Source organism: Calypte anna, chromosome 6, assembly GCF_003957555.1.
Source record: "Calypte anna isolate BGI_N300 chromosome 6, bCalAnn1_v1.p, whole genome shotgun sequence".
Taxonomy (NCBI): Eukaryota; Metazoa; Chordata; class Aves; order Apodiformes; family Trochilidae; genus Calypte; species Calypte anna.
The window spans coordinates 21,766,653-21,786,522 of NC_044252.1; the positions used below are offsets into that span (position 1 = coordinate 21,766,653).

The window sequence follows — 19,870 nt, forward strand, 5'->3', positions numbered from 1 at the left end:
AGTGTACCTCATGTGGAGTATTGGGGGAAAGGATGGTGATACTGTTCTGGGGGTAGACTCACTAATTTCTAATAAAGGATATTTTCCTGTTCAGTGTCTCAGTATGGAAGAGGTCTGTGCATGTGTCTGTCCTATCTGTAATCTTCTTTCTTAGTGTCTGAGCTCAGTTTTTTCCCAGAAATGGGGATTACGTTCTATATAAGGCTGCTAGTTTTCACAAAATGTACCTGCTGTGCAGGGCTGACAAAGGATTAGTGAATAAGGTTATGGGATGACTTGAGCAGACAATATGGGGTGAAACTGCAAAGCAATGAACTCAAGGTGGAGGTGTCTAGGTTTGGTACTGGCTAATCAGCTTGTAAGGGTGATCCATCTGCCATGCTGAAAATTTGGCCTTTGGGGTTACTAAAGGCTTACTCTCTTATCCATCCTGTGGGTCTCTAAAGTCTGGAGGAAGAAATAAATTTAGAGGGCCATTCAGAGGGTTGGAGAGGTGAAGCTGACATTCCCTCTACTCTGACACAGGCAGTAAATGACACTGGAGATGATGACAGGAGCATTTCTTCTGCCAAATGCCCTGCAGTTCTGCCTCAAATGTGAGACTTCACTGTCTGAACCCAGCATCTCCACAGTGTCCTTCAGTACAAAATGCAAATGCTTTCTTTCTGGGGACCACTTTCTAGTGGTCCACTTGGGGCTAGCTGCAGCACGCAAATGAGCCATTAGTCTGACTGTGCCTGTGTCACTGGTGCTCCTTGCCAAGCATGGCATTTCCTCCTGGAACAGCAGTGGTTGTAAATTTTATGGTATTCATACAGTCATCTTTACACATTTTGTTTCCACTCTGTGCTGAGTCCCTGGTGGGGAGTGGCACTGCTCTTCTGTAGCTTCTCTATGTGCAATTTACGATGCGTATCAGGAGCATAGTTCAACCCTGGGCTGGCTAATGCCTTGAGGGACACTGCAGCATTCACATAAGGCTTGAGGAAGCTGCAGCAAATGTGCCAGTGCTTTCCAGTCTATGAAACAAGACCGATCATTTGCCTCCAGTTGCTGGTTCTCTTTGGTAGTATTATTCACTGATGAACAAAGATGAGGCTATGCTGCAGTGGGTATCTGCTTGTTCAGGTGAGCTCAGTCCTGTTACTGAGTCCAAATACAAGGCTATTTTATATTCATGCAAGCGGTTGAACCCAAATGTAATCTTGGCTCCAGAGCACTCTAGAAGTTTTTCTTTGTGTTGGCTCTGGAGTAGTAGAGGGACCTGAGGAGAGTGCCAGGAGCCTCCTGAAACCAGGGTTTAATCAAGTGCAGCATGGGCACCCTTGAGCATAGAAAAGTAGCCAGCAATACAGATAGAAAATGTTAAAGTCAGTTTGATATACCTTGTCTGTTTTTCCTTGTACTGAAGTTCTGAGGCTGAAGCATTACATGCCAAGGTTGCAAGAGAAGCGTGGTACATGAGACTGGATGGATGAGAAGGCTCTTGAGGACTGAGGAATATGGAAAAACTTAGTCTGGAGCCAAAAGCCAGAGGAATATTGCAGAGCTGCATTAGATTGGATGTAACATGCATTTGTCATTTCAGGTTTCTAACAGTTAATATTGTATGTCATTGACTTCTTCAGATTTTCTAGTCTGGTTTTTTTCTCTAAAGAGCTTTCTACTCCTCATGTTCTGGGTAAGTTCTAATTTTGGCCCATTAGGAGTGGCCATACTTTGGTGGAACTAGCTTATCTGCTGATTTTTGTTCAGTTTAGGATTACTGAGTTGTTAGCATTTATTCCAGCTGCCCTGACTTACTTCTGAGATACTGAAGGTGTTTGGTTCAGTTCTTTGGTCATCATGCAAGAGGCACAAAATAGGTCTAAAGAGATCAGTCTGGGGCATTGAGGGGCAACATCAGATCTGCATGACCATCCAATCCTGGTTTTGTCCAGCACTGCCTGAATCAAAGGCAGGTGGGACTTCTTGTGTGTTTGTGGTGCCTTCTTCCTTATAGAGAGGAAAATGCCAAACTGATGCTATGCCTTTTCCCCCAGCCCCCGTTTTCTGGCTCATGGGGAAGAAGAACCTGCTTCCTGACTCTTTCTCAGTCTCCTTCCCTTTGTGTATATCTGGTCTGTTGGAGCAGCCTCATGCTGGAGGTGCCAAAACTCCCTGTGCTGAGTTTCTGACCCCATCCTCTCCTGTTCACAATGTTGTTACTGTTGCATCTGCCCCGCAGCCTCCTGAGCTCTTCAGCAGGGGCTCCATCAAGTTTGTGTGACCTTAGCACTATGTTCATGCCAGAGGAGTTACCTTCCATAATTATGTCAACTGATGAGGTTAGCAGGATGGTGGCGGCCACGATAAGACATGACATGTTCTAATGATTCGCCTTAGTGAGCTGCGTGTGTGTGTTGGGGGGGGCACAGAGGGGCTTAGAGAGGGGAGGTGGGGGCCCCACAGGTGCCGACAAAGACTTTGACCTTTGCTGCTATAATATCAGTGTTTCACAGGCAGGGCGGTTCGGTAACCCACTTTCAGCCCATCAAAAATTGATTTAATTGCAATTTTTTCCCCCAATTAGGAGCACTGGAGCTTAACTAATTGGAGTAATAGAGAGTAATAAGGCTCTGATAAAAAGCCTTCCTCTGCCTCCTTTGTATCTTGTGTCATCGCCTGTCAGAGGTCAGAGAGCTTGCATATTCTATTAGGCAGAGTTGCCTTCATTTGTACAAATTAGTTTACCCAACAGTAATTAAAATGCCAGTGCGGGTCGGAGAGAGCTGAATACAATTGATGGGCACGTTGGTGAAGGATTTGACAGCTCCGGTGGCCTCCCTTGCCAAAGCGTGTCAGTGCTGAATCAAAGGCTACACAAACCCACAGACCCGTGTGTTTAACCCGCGGCACCGTCGGCACCAACTGCTTTCTCTCTTCTCCGCTCTCCGTTTCAGACTTGCTTTCTCTTCTCCTTTTCTCATCCCACTTGAGACTTTTTAAAAAAGATGTTTCCCATCTTTGAGCTGTCCTTTCTGTTGATCGTTTTCATAACGCTGCTGCCACCCCCTCCCCCCTAACTCCTGTCTCCCTCGGTGCTCCCCCTTCTCTCCCCCTGCCTTCCACATTCCCAGCTGCAGGGCTCTGTCAAGTAATAACTTCTTTGTTTCCCAGTTTGATGAATCTCTGTATATAATAGTCTCCAAAATGGATCAACAATGTCCAATTCCAGGGGGTGGGGGGTGTGCGAGGAGGAAGGAAGAGACTCTTGCACGTGTCAAGCAGATTCTGGATTTGAAATCCCCAAAGAGCAGAATAGGACTTGAGAAACAATCTGTTTACAGTACAGGAGAAGGGCAGAAGCCTGGGGCACAGGGGAAGTTTAGAGAGAAGAAGTTGGAAAGGGCCTTTTTCACCCAGGTTCCTTCAGTGGCTCTGTATTGCAGGATTCCCAGCCCTGGCAGTACCTGCTCTGAAGGCTGGGTTGTCAGTGAGGAAGGTATGTATTGTACACTAGATTTATGTCTCTGGAGCTGAGACTGTTTCCAAGATTGATGACAAACACCATCTCTCCAAAAGGACTGATGGACAGCTACCACTTTCCCTTTGGTTCATTCACATCTGGCAATGTTCTGTCCAGTATGGGGTAAAGAGGGATGCTAGAGGTGGGGTAAAGCTGTGTAGTTGGCAGCTTGGGAGCAGGCATGGGATCACTGCAGCTGGACTGTAGCCAGAGCACTACTGTTCTTGCCAGAAATGCCAGGGGATCTTCAGCAACCACAGGTCAGTCAGTTGAAGAGAAGTTCTTGTGATTCTTCCAACAGCACTGCCAGGATGTGTTCTCTCTTATCCCCTGGCCCAGCATCTATTGTGGGAGGATGATCTTCATGAAATATCTCTTCTATAGCATTGAGAAGGTTTGGCTTCAGGGAAAGCAGGTTTTTGGTTTTTTGTGAGTTTTTGCTTTGGACAACAAAAATATGTTGTGTATGAAATATGTGTATCTCAATGCTCTACAAAATACTCACCTTCCTGGTACAGCAGAGGTGAAAATGCTGTGTTGGCTTACTTGTTTTTACCTCCTGGGCGATCCCTGTGGAAAAAACATGGCCTTTTATGGAAGCTCTGCAAGAGTGCTCATTTTCTCATTAGAGGAGCCTTTTGTGGGATGCAACTTTGAGAAGGCAGAAGAAGGCTTAGTGGGGAAGGAGCTTTGCATCTCCAAGTCCAGATTAAGCTTAGACATAACAGTTTCTATGTAGCCTGTGGATGCATCTGTTCAGTGAGGTTCCCCAGTTGTGAGAGGCCTGGGGGTTGAAGGTGCTTGCAGAGCTGACTAAAGGTGAGGGGCCCTGTATCATCACCTTGTAATCCATACTTCCAGGTCAGTTCGCTCCCAGGCTTTGACAATTTCTAACTGGCAGGACTTCTTGTGTGTATGTCTTGTGAATGCTGCTTCCTAATCCTGGCAGTGAAGGTGCCTCCCTCTTTTGGGAGAAGTCTTATCTTTGCTTGCTAATGGGCTCCAGCCTGTTAAAGATAAGGCCTGCAAACCTGATCCTGCTGAAGTATGAGACAAAATTCCTGTTGACTGAATGGAGTAAGCTTTACCCAAAAGAGACTTGTTTGTGGCCCTGAGGCCTGTATGTGACGCTGGAAGAAATCTCTTAATATAATATTTTTTTTTTTTTGAGGGGTAGAGGTAAAGACTGAGGAAGAAAAGCTGAAGTCCAGAATGGACAGCATGAGCGGGGATTAGACCTTGCTGTTCCTCCCACCTTTCTCTCCCTGTTGGTGTGCCTCCATGCTAATTTAGACCTGTGGCAACCATCAAAGCTTGTGCATACCTTCTGCACAAAGGGGCTGGTATCCCATGTAAGGGTGTTCTCTGCTGGGACAGAGTCAGTTTGTCCCCCAAAAGAAAAATCTTAAGCACCCAATTGCCTGCTTGACTGACTCCCTGACTGCTATTATGTTTCTAACCACGGTAATTGGCTTTAGCAGTTATTAATGGATTATGTTTGGGGAGGGAGGGACAGAACCCAACACCTAGCTTTGTAGCTGAAGGACACCCTGACCAAAGTGCTGCTTTGCAAACATGGTGTTTGACTGGTGAGCTGTGAAGTTGGATGTCTTTTGCTTGTTTACCTCTGAGATGGGAGACACTGGCAAATTGAAATGTTCCCTCTTGTCCTGCAGGATGGTGAAGGGAAGGCAGATATTGAGCAGAAACCCTGTTTCCAAGTACAAAATGCTGCACGCTGGTTCTTGTGGCTGATGCACAGCAAAAGCACTTGGCTTTTCCTTAGGCTCTTAGACTTTGGTCAGGGTCTTACATGGAGAAGAATGAAGTGTGCACCCTGCAGCATCTGTCCAGAGAGCCTTGTGCTGCCCATGTGTTGGCCTAGTTGCATGTGCACTGCCAGTTCACCTGGGATTTTGCATGTAAGACAGCCTGGTTGGAGAGACTTTGAAATAGCTCTGGTGCTGCGGCCTTGTTTAGTGCCTAAGGGCAGCTAAGGGTCACAGGACTTTTGGACACCTCCAGGTATGTGAGTTTGAGTAGGAGGGATAAAGCCAGCAAGAAAAAAGAGCCTTGGTAACTTGGTCTTTGAGATCCCTTGCTGTTACCTGCTTGCCTGGTTTGCAGAATTTATTGGCAGTGCTGCTTTGGCCTTATGATTTGTAGAAACCAATTGCTCAGCTAAACCACAGAGTTAGGAGCAGGAGTCCTGAGTTCTGGCCCTGCACATGTATTTTCTCTGGCTTTGGTTGAGTCAAGTGCGTGTTCACCTCTTTACTGCTGGATGCCTTGTAACATCAGCAAAAGTGGTTCTAACAGAAGTCAAGGATGCTGGAAGAATCTCTTCCTGGTTCAGTAGAGGATTGGAGACACTTTCTGACTTCCAAAGGAAGAATGCTATAGGAAATCAAAGAAATGTTTTAAAACTGCTATTTTTACAGACATGAAATAGTGTCCTTATTTTGCTTTCCTTTTCCATCTGCCAGCACCATGTCATGCTGCGAAAGATGTTTAGGCAAAGCATAGAGCTGGCTTTTATTTAAAACAGGCTCCATTTCCTGCATTTGTGCTATCCTTGTTGCAATGACTTAAACATAGTTTTGGCATTTTATTCTTGGTGGCTGCAATAAATGTGGCTTTGTGAAAGGTCATTTGTAGTTTACTTAGAAACCTTTGTATGAGCCACTTTCTCTTTTTTGGACTGAGGATAGGAAGCTGGCACAAAACAGGCAGTGTGGTGTGGGAAACCACAGCACCCATGCTCTACTGCTTGATTTTAAGAATTTGTTTGTCTTATCAACAAGTTTGAGGTCAGTGGCTGTCAGACAACCTCTGGAGCCAGCATGTGCAGCAGCAACATAGCATTGCCAAAAAGGACTTTGAAATGGACCCTGCTGGAGAGTGTGAACTAAACCAGATATTGCTGAAGGAGAGCTGTGCTGCCTCTAATAGATTGCTTGAGCACTGGGGAGAGCAACCTCATCGAGCTTTGAAATGTGCCCTACTTTGAGAGCAGGCTGGACCAGAGACCTCTGTTCTGTGATTTGTTAGGCCTGTGATGCAGCAGCCAGTTAACAGTTGTGATCAGAAGTTGCCAGCAAACAGAAGAAGACATGAAGTAGGAATTAACAGGGATTTTCTATGGGGTCTTTCCTCACTTCACAATGAAATGTATATGAAATCTGCCAAGTACTGTGCTAACTGTTTTGAAAATGTTGCAATTTAAAGCTGCTCCTGTTTTAGGTTTTCCCTTTGTGTGTGCAAATACATCTTTATGTCCTGCCAGTTCTCTACAATTGTGACCTGCTGCATCTGGGAAGCTCAGCTGCTGAGAGCTCTGGAGCACCTCTCCCATTGCTGCTGCCTGCCCCTTGTGAAATGTGGTGGAACATGCTGAAATGGTTTTGAATCAGAATTCAAAGTCGCTCTTGTAGCCTGTTTTCTCTGTCTTGCTCATGCATTATTTCTTCAGAACATGAGTACTAGTAAGTATTTTTTTATTTGCTTGCTTTTTTTTTTTTTTTTTTTTTTTTTTTAAACAGCTCATTTGTGACGGGGACAGCCTGCTGTGGACACACCTCACCTCTGAGAATCTGGGATCTTGAGAGGTGAGTGAGCTTCCAGGTTACAGGGCGGAACTGAGAAAAGTTAATGAGAAATGCAATATTGGAGATGCCATAAAATCATTCCTCTGGTCCACTTAGGCAAAGATGTTTAAACAGGAGATGTGGGTCAAAATAGAGGACAGAACAAACTGACATGGAAAAGGTGTTATGTGGAGAGTGGTTCTGGTTTAGTAGGGAGCAGCATGACTTCTTACCAGCTTTTGTAGCTGATGGCTCATCCATCCTGGTTTATTCCCATTACCCATGCAGAGTCAGAATATGCCCACTTTTCATTTGTCTCAGCTGATGCTTCAGCCTGAGCCAGAAGGGTGCGGAAGGTGATCTGTGTCCTACTATTCACCCACTTCTCTGTGGTGATCAGAAGCCAGAGGCAAACCCAGGCTCTACAGTCATCTTGTCTTGGTAGGTATTTCTGGTAGCTCAGGGAGGTGTGGCAGCAGGTTATCTACAGAAATGACTTTGGCATGTTATCTTCTCTCTGTCTTAATATGCATTGAGGAGGTTAATTGCTGTGGCCTCTGATTTGGGGCCATTGAGTAGTTCCTGTTTGGTGAAGATGCCGACTTTATCAACTGGGGAAATGTTGGGCTCAAATCCTGATGTGAGACTCAGCTGCTGACAAATTTGAAACTCTCAGCCTGGGGGTCTTTGTGTAGTGATGGACAGAAAGTGAATATTTGTCAGGATTATTGAACGACAGCTCAACTTTCGAGGACCAGTATCCTCTCAGTAGGAGTGGCACAGCTCATGTTATAAAGGGAGTGCCAGCAGGATTGTGGTGAGCTGGTGGGCTTTGAGAGGTGGGAAATGGCAGACAGGGCCTCTGGGGGAGGGGGGGTCAGCAAGACTGTATTTGGGGAAAGGAGGAAGAGGAGGGCTGATATGGATGCAGGGCTGGTGTGAGGCTAGTTGCCTTCAAGTCTATATTTTAGGAAATTTGGATTATCTGGATAAATGGTACAAGTATGAACCAGTTTGTTTTTCTCTGAAGTAACAAAAATAGACTTTACAAAGGATGCATCTCACAAAGGACAAACTAGATCAGAAAAATAGTACCATGGTACATGTCTCTCAGTCACTTAGTCCAGTGATGCCTTTGGAGTACCCCAGAAGGATACAGGCTATGCTGTGATACCCCTGCCCATCAAGTCTTCTGACTGTTCTTGAATAGAGGCATCTAACAGGGGTAAGATAGGCAACCCTCTCCCCCTGCCCAGCCTCTTTGACAGCCTTTCCCAAGGAAGTCTGAAGAGATAATAAAGCTGTGGAGAAAATAGGATTAAGGTAATGAACAGGCACAACGGAGTTTGATCTTTCAATAATGTCAAAGCCTGAGTGACAGGCAAATAAAAAAGCCAAGGCAACGTAGGCCACTGGGCCTCTGTTGCAGTGGCTGGAGTGTCAAACTTATTTTTCCCTCTTCACCTGTCACAGCTGGAATGCACCATGCCACTGGGTCTTTTCCTCTCTGGGGACCTGTGTGTGAGCTGGGAGCCTTGTCAGCACATGCAGGGCAGGAGATGGAGTAAGGAGCACAGCTGTGAAACTTGCATGTGAAGCTTGATGCGATCATTCGTGGTGAGGGAGGTCTTGGCTTCTTCATAAACTGTTGTTCTTCCCAACAGACCTTTGAATTAATTTTCATTGAATTCATTTTCAAAGGTTCCAGCGGTTGCCAGAAGCGATCTTATAGAGAAAGACTATTTCTTCCTTTCTTCCTTTGCATATGGTCTCCCTCCAGAAGTGGGAGCATGGCATGGAAACTCAAAATCTTAGAGCTACACAAGACTGTAAAGTCTTGTGCTTGATGTGTCCTTATAACATCTCAGCAGATTGAGACATCCTCATCTCGCCTCCTCCCCAAGTTTGCTGCTTACCCTTTGTCTTGTGGCCACAAAGGCCCAGATGCTGAACTATGCAAGGATGTTATCTCTAGGAGTAAAATCCAGACAACTTCTGTGTCAGAAAAATGAAGCAGGTCTGAGTGATACTTACAGGATCTTTAGCACCACTTAGATGTTTAATGCTGTTCAAGACCAGTTAGATCAGATAGGGGTTTTTTCTGCACAAGTATGTGTGTAAGTAGTATTGCAGCAGTTTCTTTGGGATTCTCTTCCCTTGGGGTAGGTGGTCTTTTTCCCCAACAGCTGAGAGCTGGAACATGCTACAAAAGGTTTTAAAGATTAAATAACCTTTTGTCTACTGATCTTCTTAGTTCCAGGCCAGATAAGTGCTTGGCTTGTGCTTGTAGCTTTTGGTCATGGTATGTTTTCATATTTATGACCTTTGCTTTTCCCTGACCTTAGGACACCTATTCTCATTCCTCCAGAAGGAAAGGGATAATGTCTTCACCTGGAAATCTGTTCAGGGCTTTGAAAAGGGCTTGGATGGGCTTGATGGTGAGGACGTTTTTAGTGGGGAAAGGAAATGCCTCTTACTGCATTGCAGCCCCACAACTGCCTTTCATTTCTGACTCTGCTGAGATGATGGTGTTGGATCAAAGCCATAACAGGCATCAACAAGCAATTGTCAAGGGGAGTCTAAGGCAGGGGAATGACCGTGTAAAGACACTGTCTCTAAGGGCTGAAATTCCAGCTGCTGCTACACCCAGCCTTTTCTCCTGTAATGAAAGGAAGATTATTTTCTTACACTTTTGAAGCTGGCTAGCTGCACCTCTGGAGGACATACCTCATCCCACAGATGCTACATTGTGCCATCTGATTGCTTTTAGATGTGGGGTAGTTGCTGTGCACTTATTGCCACTCAGGATCAAGGTGTGTGTGTGTGTGTGTGGGGGGGGTGTCATTCAGTTAATTGCCCTCCCAGTGTTAAACAGTGACAGGGCTGTGAATAACTTGGTTGACGAAAGGTCTGCACAGGAGAGAACGATGAGCATCATGGGCCACTAGGTACTAACTTGTATTCTTGCACCCAGTATCAGGCCTTGCTGCCTCCTTGTACATTTGCAAGTTCCCTCGCTCCTCCGTGCCACTGAGGGGTATGATGAAAGATGCCCCTTTTGCAGATCAGGTACTTTTTGCATTTCTCTGCTCAGACCTTCCTGTCTCATCTGCCCGTGCTAGTGTGTGGCTCAGCAGGACAACCAGTTCATGGCAAGCAAGAGAAAAGGAAACTTTATTCAGTTCCTGTTCCTCCTCCTATCTCTTTTGGGAGTTTAAAGTCTGTAGAAGACAAAGGTGCTGCACCACTGGAAACAACTCCAAGGACAGCATTGGTCATTTGTCTGTGGGGAGCTGTTGCTCTCCACTCTGTTGTGGTGGTCTGCGTGTATTAAGGAGACAAATTTCCCTGCCTCGAGGATGGTTCAACATAACGTGTAGGGTACTCCAGAGGTCACTTAGCAGAAACTTTTGGAGCTGCTCTGCTAAGCCTGATATTTGAAATGGACCAGTGATCTGTCTGGCATGGTAGTCCTCATGTTGTGAACCCTTCAAATACAAAGTTCTACACTGTCGTTTCCTGTGACACAACACAACAGAGGCAGGGCACGAAAGCTGTTGTGAAAACTGAGACAAAGTTATCTGTGCCCTGCAAGCCACCCCATATCCTCTACCTTTTAAATACCCAGTCTTTGTCCATCTCCTCCCCTCTTTTGAAAGCATTTTTGGCAGAGTGGTTTTTTGTTGTGTTGTGTTTTGTTTTGTTTTAAGAACCCTCTAATTTCTTGTTCAGTTTTTCTCTCTCTCTCAAAGCCTTTGAAAGTGGCTTTACACCGTCACTGACACCAAACTGACACTTTGCGTTTCCCCACTTCTTATCCCTTTATGGCAACAGATGTTGAAATTTTGTATCCCTTTTATCTGTCCCTCTTTGCCCTCTTCCTGTAATTAGGTTTCCCTTGTTAGCAGTACAAAGTGGCCCGGTTTGCTGCCTGGCCTTTTGAGCCATTGTATCTGAGCACATTTTTTCCTCCTCTTTCGGAAGAGTTCCTTCCCCCTTAAGTAATAGGCAGGGTGTGGGCCAAAGCTGTGGCTTTTTTTCGTTTCTTTGTTCTTCATTTATCTCTGCCACCTTTTTCAAAGGGATGGAGAAAAAAAATAGGTGTGCATGGAAGGGAAAGATACAGAGTTGCATTTCTTGACCTTAGGCCCCCCTGCTCTTCAGGTGTTCAAGGCAGGTGCCTTTGATGTCTGCATGTTTTGGGGAGGTGGAGGATTCATAAGAGCAGCTTGGGAGTGGAGGAGAAGAGAGATTCAGGTGTGTGGCTGATGCCCTCAGCATAGGGGTAGGGAGGTGTCTTTCAGGGCAGCCAGGCAGGCTCTGAGCATTTCAATAATCTGTATTTGCCTCTATGCTACTGCATTGTGCTCTTTCTCTCTGACAGGCAGCATGAGTGTTACCAGCAAAAGCAACTAGGCTGAAGCTTGCTAACTTGCTGATTGATCTCTGGTACATTCTTCCATAGGACCCTTGCTAGGCTACATCTGTCAGTGCAGTGGGATGGGCAAGAATTAGTTGCTGTCTTTCACATTTCAGTTGATCTGCATCCACTTTGGAGGCTCTTTAGAGCCATTAAGTGAGTGAACATGGGCAATTGTCAACTAGAAGTGAGAGCTTTAAGCTTGGGCTCCCTGTGCTGTTCTTAAACAGCAAGCATGATTTGACAGTTGCAGTATATAGCACTGAACACCCTGGTTAGCTGATCACTAACTGATGCTTTTCTGATTAAATCTTCTTGGCTTTGCTTCCTGTCATGCTCAGAATTATTTTTTACGTGTGGAAGCAGATAAATTAAATTAGAACTTGTGGGTCTAGTTCTTGGCTATAAGGCTTGCTAAATGTTTTCAACAAGAGCTTTTAATGTGGAAGCTTCACAAGCAGACGTCTTAGCATTGTGTTTTAAAACAACTTCTGCAGAAAATCATTCCACAGCTTTGAATTTCAAGGTTTAGACAAGTTTGAGACTCTAATTTAAAACCAAAAAGAGTTTGTTGAGTGAACAGAGCAAATGGATTCAGAACTGGAGTTGCTAGATCGAAACGAAAGGTAACTGACTCCAAGAAGTCTGTGGAGTCTCTTTCACCTAGGAATTTAACCAGATTTATGCAATCACAAAGAAGTGAGTGGTTATCTCTGGTAATAGGAGAGACAAGTGATAACAAATATTATTGTGGCACAGATAACAGTTTCACAGGATTTTGGGGGCAGAAGAATCATAAAACCAAGATGTAGATGCAGAATCCCCTCTTCTTCCTTGCTTTCCTATAGATTCATCATAACAATTATCTTTTTTTTTGCCAAGGAAGCTCAACTTCAGGCTTTGAGGGAAACAGGCTTCCTACTCCTTTCAGGCTTGAGTTTCTTTATCAGCAACTCTGTCTTGGCTGAACATGGTTTTAAATCACACTAGCCAATCCAAAACTTGTTCAACTGTGAACTCAACAGCTTTCTGGGCTATGCTTACATCAGGTAAGTGAATACAAATGCATGCCTTCTACTACCTTCTACTTGCTGTGGTGGGATAATCCACATGGAGTTGCCCTTCTTCAGGTGGCTGCTCATTCTCTTGTCTTGAAGCTCTTCTGCCTGTTTTTTTCTGTGCTATTTCCCAATCCTGTGCACAGATGGCTTTGTCTGGCTATTCCCACTTATATGTTCTTTGGTTAATCAAGAACCCAAAAGCCATGCTTCCTAAAGCAAAAGGCTTCCAAAAGCCAAGCTTCCTAAAATTCAAAGGAAAAAGGGCTGGTGAAGTGACAGTCTGGGTTCCATTGTAGGGGAATTTTTGTCTTTGAGTGAACCTTCTCTTGGTCTTTTCATGTTTACTCAGTTTGGCACAACTGCTTCTTTGGATTTCTAATTTGGTCCTTAGGAATCATTCCTTCTGTGGTAAGGTAGGTAGGATGGAGAGTTTGGGTATAGATCTAAGTGAATGGATATCAGGTCCCTCTTCATGTAGCTGACAACCCCTCTTGTGACTCAAGCAGCAGGACTGGATGTAAACAGGTCTCCTGGCTTCAGGCATGAATTAACCACCTACCCTAGTTCTGCAGCTCTAATTTGAGTACCCTGCTCCGAGATCTTGGGTATAGTTGGAGGCAGAACATCAGGTGTCTGGCCAACTACTTGAGCCACTGTCTGAGAGAGCTTGCTGGTACAGGGATCTCTTACATGGTGGTCTCTTGAATGACTATTCCTTTTAGCACACTTCATTGTGTTCAGAGCCCTGTTTCTTAGCTGTAAGGGATAGCTTCAGTCTTGCTGTGCAATGTGTTTTCCCTGGTATATATGGGCTCTCAAAACCATTTGAAGCCTTGTGATTCTTTATGAATCTTGGGTGGGGATTTTTTTTTTTTCTTATATCATCTTTCTGAATCCTCTCACATAAGCTGGGCATCTTCTGTTCATTTTGATAAGGGGGCTCTGGTGCATCTTAACATAAATGTAAAGCTGTGTTTTTAAGAGGAAAAACATACTGTTGTTTATCCTACATCCTTCCCTTGCCATGGAAGTCCTGTCTTGCTACAGATGAGCATGAGGCCAGCTTCTGCCCTTTGGATGTATGCACGTCCAGGGTATACTGTGGCCTTTGCACTCCTGTTCAGGCATAGTTATGACAACTTTACAAGGCCCTGAACAATTAGAGAGCGTGGGTGGGGGCTGGACACTCCAAGCACATCAATCAGCTTCATCCCTCTGGACCAAAGCAAAAGCAATCTTTATTTTTCCCTGGGTTGAGAGAGAATCAACAGAGGCAAAAGAGAAGAATGGGAAGGAGTGAATGAGGAACCCCCTCTGCCACTGGCTAATGGTAGCTCATTTAAACAGATGGCTTTGTTTTGATTTGGACTCTCCATTTTTTTGTCTCCCCACTAAAGGAGACCTGCAGAGCTCTGTCCAGAAAGGGAGCAATACAGCCGCCTGTTCCCACACAAGTGGGGCGAAAGGCGAGAGGCTTTGAGAATTCCCTGCTTCTTTTCCTCGCCTCCCTCTTTTTCTCTTCCCTCAAGAAATCACAGTTTGAGAGAATTCCCCCCTACTCCTCTCATCGGAAAGAAAGACAGACAAGACATTCTTGACATTCTTTGCAGAGAAAAGGGGTTAAATGTCTGAATTTGGGGGTCACCATGTTATACAAATTGCAATCTAATAGTTTTTACAAGAACACACGTGTGCTAAGAAAAGGAGCCATGGACAAGAAAGAAAAGGGGACAGACAAGCTTTTTGTCCTGTCTTCTGTTTTTTTTTTTTCCCCTCCAAGGTTTTGGACTATTGTCATGTCCTGTCTCTCTCCCCTCCTCACCCCCGAGAGGGAGAACATTGGTTTTATAGTTAAATTGGTTCGTAAAGCAGAAGGGCTTGGTGCCATTTCTGTTTGTTTTCCCAAATAAAAGCCCCAGCAGGGTCTCTTTTGCACCGTTGTGGCTTTATTTGAAGAAACTGGCTTTTTCCCATAGCCCAGCATGTCAGTTTATCCTCTGAACTTAACCTTACGGGAACCCAAACAACAAAAACTCACAGGGTCCCAGAGCTGGAAAGGTAAAGAAATTGTATCTTTTTATTGGACCATTTAAAGTGTGTGTGGGCCAATTCAGAGAAAGGAGAAGAAAAGAAGGCAAAACTCCCTCTTCTGTCTCCCCCCTCAAACCATCGTTGGTGTCATTCCCCCCTACTGCCTTGAGTCCCTTCAGCTGCTCTTAGGAAGCTGAGCGAGGAAGAAATCCTGAATATCACTTATAATAGCATCTCTGAGCCATCTGACATGGAGGTGCTCCCTCAAAATGCCCCAAGCCAATTCCACATCTCCCCGCAGTAATTAGTAGCCTTGGCTAAACACCATACCCCATGAAGAATAACTGCCAGGGAGCTCTTCTTCTCCCTCTGTACATTATAGATGTTGTTTGACCAAGCCTTTCCTTTCTTAGCGTGAGCTACTGCATCCCCTGGGTGCCTCAGCTGCTGCTGCAAAGCACCTGGAAAAGATGACACCTCAGCTCTTCTCTTTGGTTTTGGTGTGCTCTGCAAATTGGATGACAGAAGTTGTGCAAAAGCTACATTCTGGATAATTATTTTAAAATTGATTTTATTTCCTTTCTCTGTTTGATACTCAGCTCAAATATCCCAGTGTTTTGAACTGAACAGGTCTCTTTCCACTCTTTTTTTTTTTTAATGTGCTTCCTACCTGGCTTATTATAATTAGTTAATTGGCCTAAAATATTGGTTTAAAGCTCTGATTGGTTTCTGAATAGTCACTTGTTTTTGTGCAGTGCCTTCTCTTTGATGGATGATCACAGCTCACAAATGAGATTTCCAAAGTGACTGAGTATGTCCTCAATTTTTCAAATCTCTATGTTCAGATATTCCAAATGCAGCAGCTTCCTAGAATTTGACTATGTGTATTAATATAAAGTTTAGTGAATCTGAGGCACTAGAAATTGAGAGTGGGGAGAAGTGTTTGTTTCATTCCAGCTTTTGGATTGTAGTTCATGTGTATATGAGACAGCTGGCCGAGATCTACAGCAAATGGGCAGGGTACAGGGAGGGAGGTGCAGACTTATTTTGGACTCCAGTTTTATCAGCAAGGTCTCAGGGTAATCCTGAGCTTTTATGGTCACAGAAAAAAATCACTGTGGCTTGGGAGGCTGTACATGGCTTTAACGTGGTGACAACAACATCCCATGGATAGCTTGGATACTAACCATATGGGCTCTGCCATAACTAGCCTTAAAATCCCACACAAATAGCTTATTTTAAAAGTAAATTTTTAAACTCTTCTTCAAGAATGTGGTAATTGATGAATCAAAGGATTCTGTATAATGCCTGAACAAAATGCCTTTCATTTCTGGACTCATTAGTTTGATGCATTTCCCAGGCGCAGGGACTTGTTTTTAAAAACATCTTGTTTTATCAACAAGGAGTCCAGAGCCTGGTGCTAACACAGTTTTCCTGTGCTAGGGACAGCTAGGGCTGGCTGGACTTGCTCTGGCTCTGTTCCTTGTGGGCTGGTACCAGATTACTGCCAGCATGATTTCAGACTGCCTGGATGCTTCAGAGAATGTAGGAGAAACTAGGAGTATCTGTGAGTTTCCTGCTCAGAACTAGAGGCCTCCCTGTGTGTGTGTAGGTGCTGCATTGGCCCAGGTGGTTTGTGACTAAAGTGGTGAAGCTGAGAGCTCTGGCTCAGCACTGGTCTCTCCAGGAAACCTGGACTGTTACATTTGTGATTCTTGATCCTCTATGGGTTATTGAGGGTTTTGCTCCCTAGAAGTGGAAGCTGTTGGGGATTGGAGTTTGAGGTCAGAGAGCATTTCAGATAATGAAGACTGGAGAATTTTTGGGCACTAATTTGTGATCCCAAGGCAGGGAGAGCTGTGATGGCAGAGAGTTGCCTTCCCAGCATGGGCTCAGCAAGGCTGCATAAGCTGCAGGGACGTGGAGCTAGACTGACATGGTCAAGAGACACCTTAATCTGCAGAAAAACAAAGGAAATACTAATAGTGTTCTGCATCTTTATCTATTTAAGTGTGCCCATGCCAGAACACTTAGGTCTTTTGGTTTGTGTGCCCAGTGTACAGCACAGTATGATTTTCCCCTGGTGCTTCACTGTAGCAACTAATTCATTGTTTCTGTCAGCTGCTGAAGGGCTGCTGCTGTATCCAGGGGCTGGGCCTCCCAGCTGAGAGCTGCTTTGGCTGACCTGTTCTTGGGCAGGAAAATTGAACTGATTAACAAACCAGGAAAGCAAGGCTTGCTTTGCTGCAGTAACTTGGAAGTATCTGTGCTCCTTCCTTGCCTTCAGAGAAAAGCTAATCCTTTTTTGTTTTGCTTTGTTTTCCCTTTTTTTGTTGCCTAGGATGGAAAGGGAAGCGAAGGGAGGAAAACAGGTGACTCTGCTGGGATGTGAGGGTGTCACTGCAGTGAGGTGTGAAGGCATAGAGAAACACTGGGAGCAAGGCACCTGCATGGTGGTCACTGCTGCACAGGAAGCTCTGAAAGCAGGAATCCAGGCTCTGTAGTTTCTCCTGTCCCTCTGATGGTGATATCTTTTACTTGGAGACATCACCAACCTGCCATTAAAAATTGCTGCCATCTTGCAGCACTGCAGACTGAGATCTGGTCTGAGAGATGGACAACAAACTATAGTGTGGCCAGGCTCCCTCTGGGTTTGATGGCTGCTTGTTTAGATGTGAGGAGATCTGCTGTGACCCTTTTCGAGCACCTGTGAGGAGTAAGAGTAAGTCCCAATAAGTAGAAGATTTCTGGATGTGCTTCTGCATCCTCCTGTATTTTCTCAGCACAGTCCTCCTTTTTCCCTGAGCTCACTTAGTCCTTTACAAATTAAAGGAGTATTAGCAGGGAAAATGGTGGAGGAAAAATAACACAAACAGGCTTCAGCTAGCTAGCAAGAGATATTCACCAGATGTGCTGCTGGGCTGCATGGCTCATGTGCAGCTGCCTGTTCCGGTTTCCTCTCCTGAAGGGCCACATGCTCAGAGCACCAGTTCAGGGACTACCCTGTGAAACAAAAAAAAATGCATGTGGAGTGGAGAGAGAGGCTGCTGGTGCTGCCTAGGCCTTGGAGAGATAGCTTATCTCCTGTGAGTATCTCTGTGCTCCTGCCTGAGCAACTGGCAGATGACTCTGCAGGTTGGGCATTCTGTCCCTTTATGCATCTCACATGTAGTCCAAGGGTTCTTGTTTGGAACAGCAGCTGATTCCTCCTCAAACCTCTCCTGTAGCTCTTACAGCTTCCAGGCCACACATATAACTCGTGGGATGAAGATTTTGAGGAAGGCTTGAAAAGGGCTGTGTCCATGTCCATCTGTCCTGCTGGCTTTGCAGAATGGCAGATGAAGGGATCTGTGTGCTTGGAGGGCCAGAGGCATGCCAAAGCTTAGAGATGACCACCCAAGACTCACTCCATGGAGGAGCTCAGGACCCATCTGCCCCAGCCAAACCCTGCAGCTCTTGCTTCCAGTGCTCAGACTGAAATATTTCAACCTTTCGACCTGCACACAGGTGCAGAGTTGCTGCTGGGTTGGCTTGGAAGTAACCTTCCAAGGGTTAATGTATTGTGAGAAGGTTGCAAAGGGCTGAAGCCTGGAATCCCCTCGATCCCTTGCCTGGAGAAACACAAAGTCCAATAAGCCAGCACCCCTGGATTCGTGTTGGGGGGGATTAATTCATGCACTTGATGTTAAAGCTTGTCCGAGAGGTTTGTGCGGGGGGGCCATTGCTAGGGCTGCATGGCCTCTCTAAATGGTTGCTAGGGCCCTGGCATCAAGGGCCAATGTAGCTGCCCACAGCCACGGTCACGGAGGGAATTACACAGCCACAAAGAAATTGTTATTCTACATAATCTGCTCTTTGGAGAGTGACTGTGGGGAAACAGACTGGCCCCAGCATGCCGCCAGCTCTGTGATCATAGAAGCGTGCTGGCTGCAAAGATCGGCCAGGGCTCGCCTTCTGATCTGGGGACACCAGGGCTCGAGGCACTAATCTGCTTTATCAGCAATTTCTCTCTCCTGACACAAAGGTGTTTACTTGTTTTAACATCTCCCAGGACTCTATTTCTCCTTTTGTGTGGTCTTTATCCCCTGACGAGGGCTTTAGCCCAGATTACAGACAGAATTAAGGCATTTGGCCATGTGCCTCAGAACTGTGTGATGCTGGATCAAGGAGCAGAAAGTAACAAAATAATGGGGGGAGATGCTGGGAGTGACCCCACTGTGGGATCTGTGCTGTTGGCTTTCAGGACTGCTTCATTGTTCGGAGAATCAAGAGCCTGTTGGAGAGGGCTGGCCGTGTGGCAAGGTTTGAAAAGCAGGTGCTTCAAGGTTTATTGTGTCCAGCATTTTTGATTTAGAGGGTGTGAGGAAGAGGAAGAAGAAAAAGAGGGTTTGCAATAGATGACCATTTCAAGCAGCTGGGCAGATTGTCCCTTCTATTCCTGAGAGTCTGTCATGGATGTGTGTTGCTGGCTGCTGGGGCAGGTGGAGTGGTACTGAGGATGGGCTGTGCCTTACGCACATTTCACGTAGTCTAGGGAAGGGGCTCAGGCTCCTTGCAGCCTGGCAGTTGATGGCCCACACCATCAACCTGGTGAGCTGCTGGTTCTGTAGATGAACAAGGAGCAGAGTGATAAGGCCACAGAGTGGCTTAGACCTTTATGGCGATTTTGCTTCCGCTCTTTCACGACAAGCAAGGAATTAAAAAGGAGGAAGAGTAGGCAAAAAAAGAAAAAAATCTAGCCTTTAGAAAGTCATCTCCAGAGTAGGTGGCTGCTCTTGTCCTGCCACATTCAGCCCCAGATAGTGTTTGCAGTATGCAGTGGCTGGTTCAGGAGAGTCTGGTGGATGTGTGGATCTAAGCTGTGCTTCATAAATGAGGGGAAATACCCCAGTGGGCAGTATTTTGAAGGATGGAGTCTGGATCTGGAGTTTCACTAAGTTCAGAATTGTCTTCTATGGAAATGGAGCCCCATCATTCAGAGTGATGGTCAGTTCTCTGAAGGAAGATGATGCTGTTCTGATGGGGTCAGTTATGCATGTTCCTTGGCTCTTCCTGCTGATCACCCTCCATGGCAGTTAGCGGCACAAATAGTTGTAGAAGCTGGGGGAAGGAGAGGAAAACTGCAGACTCCTGCATTCTGTTTAATCACAGAAATTAAATCTAAGTGATCAGTGTTGGGCCCGGTTCTGTTCAATATCTTCATTGATGATCTAGATGAGGGGATTGAGTCCATCATCAGCAAATTCGCAGACGACACTAAGCT

General features: G+C 45.5%; 1 protein-coding gene across 3 annotated transcripts in view; it reads left to right on the forward strand.

Annotated features, from left to right (window-relative positions):
• The window catches only part of FBXW4 (F-box and WD repeat domain containing 4), a 65,946-nt gene that overhangs the window by 43,720 nt on the left and 2,356 nt on the right, over positions 1-19,870 (forward strand). For 2 of the 3 annotated variants that reach the window (XM_030453405.1, XM_030453402.1), the window contains exon 6: positions 7,051-7,116. The exons of the other annotated variant lie outside the window; for it this stretch is intronic. In XM_030453405.1, coding sequence (XP_030309265.1) covers positions 7,051-7,116 — 66 coding nt within the window. The remainder of the gene's footprint in view (positions 1-7,050; positions 7,117-19,870) is intronic. 3 annotated transcript variants of the gene reach the window in all.